Below are 5,081 nucleotides of genomic sequence, written 5' to 3'. Positions count from 1 at the left end.
TTATCATATGGCAGCTCTCACTTTTACACTTACCACAAATTATTTTCAGCTAAATGCGCCATCCGAGTGGCCCAGTGGAACCAATGTTCTTACTGGGGGGCCTTGGACATTGAACTCCATAACAGAGTCTTTTTAGGATGCCGCAACATATCTTGCGCAGTCTGCCGATCCGTCGCCCACTCTACCATTACATGCCCTCTAATCAACCCATCTATTCCCCCCTGCCCCGAGCCATCCCAGCCCAAATCCACCAGCTATGTCCCGCGTCTCCTAGACATCCCAACCACCCCCTTTCCCCCCACTTCCACCTATCGCCGCCGCTCAGCTCCCTCTGATAGCCAGGTCTGCGCCAGTTTTAATACTGGCAGATGCTCAAGGCAGCGCTGCCGTTTCATGCATGTAAGCAATTTGTGTGGCGGCGCTCACTCCCGCTTGATATGTCCAGTACAAAAAGCTGCAAATAAAAATGTTAAACAATACTTATCGACTCCTGTAAATGTTTCTCGTTTGTCTTCAGAATTGCTTCATCACCCTGACCCCCTTTTTACGGATTATCTACTATCGGGTCTCTCTCATGGCTTTCACCCCGGTGTCGGAAAACTGCCCTCCCTAAGCCTCATCTGCCCCAATCTCCAGTCCGCTCTCGCTGAACCCGAAACAGTCTGATTTTTGGCATTTATTTGGCATCCGCTGGCATAATAAATTTGACTTTTCCGTCCACCTCACTTTCGGCTGCAGAAGCAGCCCAAAAAATGTTCTACATGTTGTCAGAGGCAATCTGCTGGATCCTCTCCAACAATTACGCAATACTCTACCTGATCCATCTTTTAGACGATTTCTTCATCATCTCACCTCCTGACTCCATCCCAGCTGCACATCTTTTGACAACTCAAGAGGTTTTTGCAGAGCTCGAGATTCCTCTCCCCCAAGACAAAACTGCGGGCCCGAGCACCTCCATCGAATTTTTGGGTATCAACTTAGATTCTCAAAAGTTCCAGGATTCTCTGCTGAAGGAAAAAATTGATAGGACGATCTTGGTCACTTCCACCCTCTTAGAAAACCCAAGCTGCTCCAAACGCGAGCTGCTATCCATTCTCGGTCATCTGAATTTCGCGATGCGCATCATCCCGCAGGGGTGATCCTTTCATCTCACATCTCCTCTCTCTCGCGTCCTCCGCCCACGTACTAGAGGATCGAGTATCACTAACCGACTCATGCTGCAACGAGCTCAGCTTATGGATATTCTTTCTCAAACAATGGAACGGCCTATCTTTCTTTTATAATAACTTAATTTCTTCTCCCATCGACATTCAGTTATTTACTGACGCCGCCCCCTCTGTCGGTTTCGGAGGATTTTACCAAGGCCGCTGGTTTGCATCTACGTGGCCCCCCCAGCTGTTAGACTTACCACAACAGCTAAAATCCTCAGCTCTATTTGAGCTATTTCCCTTAGTCGTCGCAGCCCTTCTGTGGGGTAAGGAGTGGTCCACCACCAGCATCATTATCCACTGCGACAACGAAGCTACTGTGCGCTGCATCAGTAAAGGCCGTTACCATTCACCCACCCTAATGCCTTTATTAAGACGCCTGATTTGGATCTCGGCTTGTGACCAATTCCTTGTTACTGCAAAACATATTTCTGGTTCAAAAAACCAAATAGCTGACTCTCTCTCTCGCTTTGCCTTACAGAAATTCAGAACGTTGGCACCAGAGGCGGATCCAGTTCCAACCCCAGTACCTCCCTATTCAGAACTGATTTTCCCATAAATCATCCACTGAGACCTCTCCTCGTAGCTTCCCTCAATTCTATTCTTTAAGCCGTCTCCCCCAGGACCCTACAATCCTACCTAACAGCTTGGAAGTGCTTTAAAGCATTTCACTCTGCCTACAATCTGCCATTCCCCGACTTTTCCTTGCTCGCTATCACCTCATTCATCTCTCACCTTAACATCAACAAAAACCTACAAATCAGCTCCATTAAGGGTTATCTAAGCGGAATCCAGTTTTTTCACAAACTCTTATACGGTTCACCCTCACCCCAGATAGACAATTCTCAGACCTCCCTACTCATCAGAGGTATCCAAAGAGCCCATCCCACCCTCCCAGACACCAGGCAACCTGGTGTATAAAAACTAATAAAAATAGCAAAAACAACTAAATTACTAAAATTTTAACTAAGATTAAAATAAGAACTGTAAAAACTAGTAAAAACTATTAGTAAAAACTAATTCAATATATTATTAAAAACTATAGTATCACCATGATACTACAATAACAGTTACAGATACAAAACCAGCATCAGGGTGTTTGTATTTTTGGATTTTCTGACTGTTTTTTAGCATGTTGCTATGTGATTGCTAGGGTGTTCTGGGTGGTTGCCAACCACAGTCAAAAGATCCCACCTGCAAATCCCCCATTTTAGTGTCTGCTAAGCCAAAAAGTTCCATCCAATCTTTTTTTGGGGGTCTGTCGAAATCCCTAATCTTATATATGAGCAACATCATGCAAAAGCTTGATTGATTTACAGTTTGGATGCATTTGAAAAAGTTGAGATTTGCCCAACAGACTCTATGATACAATAAAGCAGCCAAGGACAACAGACAATACGTTGTGAATGGAACAAATGGAGTAGAATTTCCTGGTAAATTATTACTGTCTAAGCGCCAAGTCACTTGTTGAAATATTCATTTGTTCAGATTTGCTTCACAAAACCAGAGTTCTTAAAGAAGCAAAAAAAGTCAACTATAGAAATGATCTGATGTCCAGAATTGTTCCATAAATGTATGCTATGCTATATCTAATGGCTGTAGTGTAAAGGATAGTGGGCATAAAACCTCTCTACAGCACAATGGGCTGTACTCGCTTTAGTGCTGCAGGTCCTGTCAGGTGAGGCTTCTAAACTGGGATCTAGTGCCCATTTTGGCTGCTCTGAAAACAGCCTGCCTGCCTGCCTCCAAAGCATTGCCCCAGGTCTCCCCAGCACATGTATTTTGCATTATGCATAGTCTACATTGCATCAATAATTCAGAAAGTACATCCAGATTTCCTCAAGCCTTGGGGACCAGAGCTCCTGCTTCCATACCTGTCTGAACATCCAAGGCTGAACCTTGATCACATTTTTGCTGTGTGTGTGTGTGTGTGTGTGTGTGTGTGTGTGTGTTTTATGAGCTGTCTGTCAACATGTGTGTGTTAGCGTGTCACTGTCTGTGAAGGTTTGGTTCAAAACACAACGAGAAGGACCTTTTACAATCCCTGCGTCCGAATAAGTGCACCTCCTTCCTAAACAGAGCAAATAGCAGAACGTCAAATGAGAAGGATGTCTGAAAACTCAGTATTCATGATGAACAATATAGGATGACCTACTGGGTATGATGAGATTCTGAAGCACACAACCAGTGAACACTTTGCTATCCCATAAATATGTGATACTTTTTTGTCCTTTAATTTATTTAGTGCATTAATTTGTCAAATAGTACACTGAAATGCAATTCATACATCCAATGACTTTAATACATTTCTTCTTTGATGGACATGCTTTAATTTTTTGTTTTTTAATTAAAATTAATTTTGAAATTTTTGGGGGGCTTAAAGCACAAAATGTTAGGGTAGTACAACTTGATAAGTTATTTAATTATTTGCATATTATTACTGAATAATTTAAGTATTATTAGTAGTAGTAGTAATAGTAGTGGTAGTAACAGGAAAAAAGAATAAGCAATCAAGCATTGATTATAAATATTTGAAAAAGTTTTCTTTAAAAAAATTAAGTCATGTGGTGCGACCAACATGTAGAAAAAAATTACAAAGTACATTAAGGTCAATGTCAAGGTCACATATCACGTTATTTGGCCCCTTTATTACAATGCAAGTTTAGCTTGTAAAATGTCAAATGGTGTGACTCCTAAAAAATGTAATGTTATTTATGAATGATTAATTTATGATATGTCTGAAAAGTACTGCGCACATGTATTTCATGTAAATCATGTTTTTCAGAAACAGTTTAATACAACTTTCATCCAATTCACTATATTCTGTAAGAAAGTACAGGAACCAGAACATGTTTTTGTATTATAAAACATAAACAGTTAAAAATCATTATAGGTAATCTAAATACATCTGAAAACTTTATTTTTTGCCTACGTGTTAAGTTGAAAACAAAACATTTGAAAAGTTGAAGTACTACCATTACAGAAACTACAAAAAGACAAAACCACATAAGATACTAAAACTTCACTCTAAAAATGGCGGATTGTTGGGTTAAAAATTAAATTAAAAAATTTAACCCAAAAGTTGGGTTAGTCCATATTTGACCCAAAATTGGATTGAAACAACCCAGCATTTATTAGAGTGTTAAATTAAAGAGAACACAGAAAATATAAAAACAAAAGTGAATTCAAATATATTTATAAAAACTATAATAGTAAATAACACTGAAATCAGATGTAGCCAATTACCCACAGAACCTATCAGCAAGCTCACAAAATCTAGTGGAGTAAAGTTGGTGAATGTCATCTTGGATTTTATCATTCTAAGTTGTCTCGCTTGGCTTTGCCTTTCTGTGAGTCATGCATTTTAATAATCAGCAATGCCATAATCAAAGCTTCTATCTGGATGTAGGCCTACATAAATCAGATCTTCTCCCAATTAGCGGAACAAAGAAAACAGAAGAAAACGGCTTGTTGCGATGAGATAAAATGTGAGTCCATTAAAATGGCGAAGACAAACAAAAACCTCACCATCCGCAAGAGTGCACATTTTCTAAAACGCTAATGCACTTCTGCAAACAGATAAACCAATTAAACAGAGCAGCAGACATAACTGGATACAAAACAGACGGGTTTGCACGCGCGCACACACACACGCGTATCTGGCACACATTATGGAGGCAGGTGTAGCAGCAACCTGACACCCACACGGAACCGGATTAGCGATGCAGGCCGAGATGCGGGCTGTTCTGTTTGACCGCTGCTCAGGGGACGAGACCTGATTATCAATGAGCATAGCACTACTCCTCCCCTGCCCTGCAGGCCTGCTCCTATGCTCAGCACTGCGTGTCAGAGCTTGTTAGGGCAGCCGGAGCC

At 41.1% G+C, this 5,081-nt stretch overlaps 1 protein-coding gene across 1 annotated transcript in view; it reads left to right on the top strand.

Moving 5' to 3' along the window:
- The window catches only part of LOC107602779 (protocadherin-15-like), a 7,329-nt gene extending 5,478 nt beyond the window's left edge, over positions 1 to 1,851 (top strand). The window contains exons 2-3 of the mRNA XM_016295352.1: positions 1,690 to 1,734; positions 1,832 to 1,851. Of these exons, the coding sequence (XP_016150838.1) occupies positions 1,690 to 1,734; positions 1,832 to 1,851 (65 nt within the window). The remainder of the gene's footprint in view (positions 1 to 1,689; positions 1,735 to 1,831) is intronic.
- Positions 1,852 to 5,081: the final 3,230 nt, after the last annotated feature.

Source organism: Sinocyclocheilus grahami, unplaced genomic scaffold, assembly GCF_001515645.1.
Source record: "Sinocyclocheilus grahami isolate Dianchi unplaced genomic scaffold, SAMN03320097.WGS_v1.1 scaffold335.1, whole genome shotgun sequence".
NCBI classification, from domain to species: Eukaryota; Metazoa; Chordata; class Actinopteri; order Cypriniformes; family Cyprinidae; genus Sinocyclocheilus; species Sinocyclocheilus grahami.
Note: the sequence above shows the minus strand (reverse complement) of the source record. Positions and strands in the feature narration are given on the sequence as shown.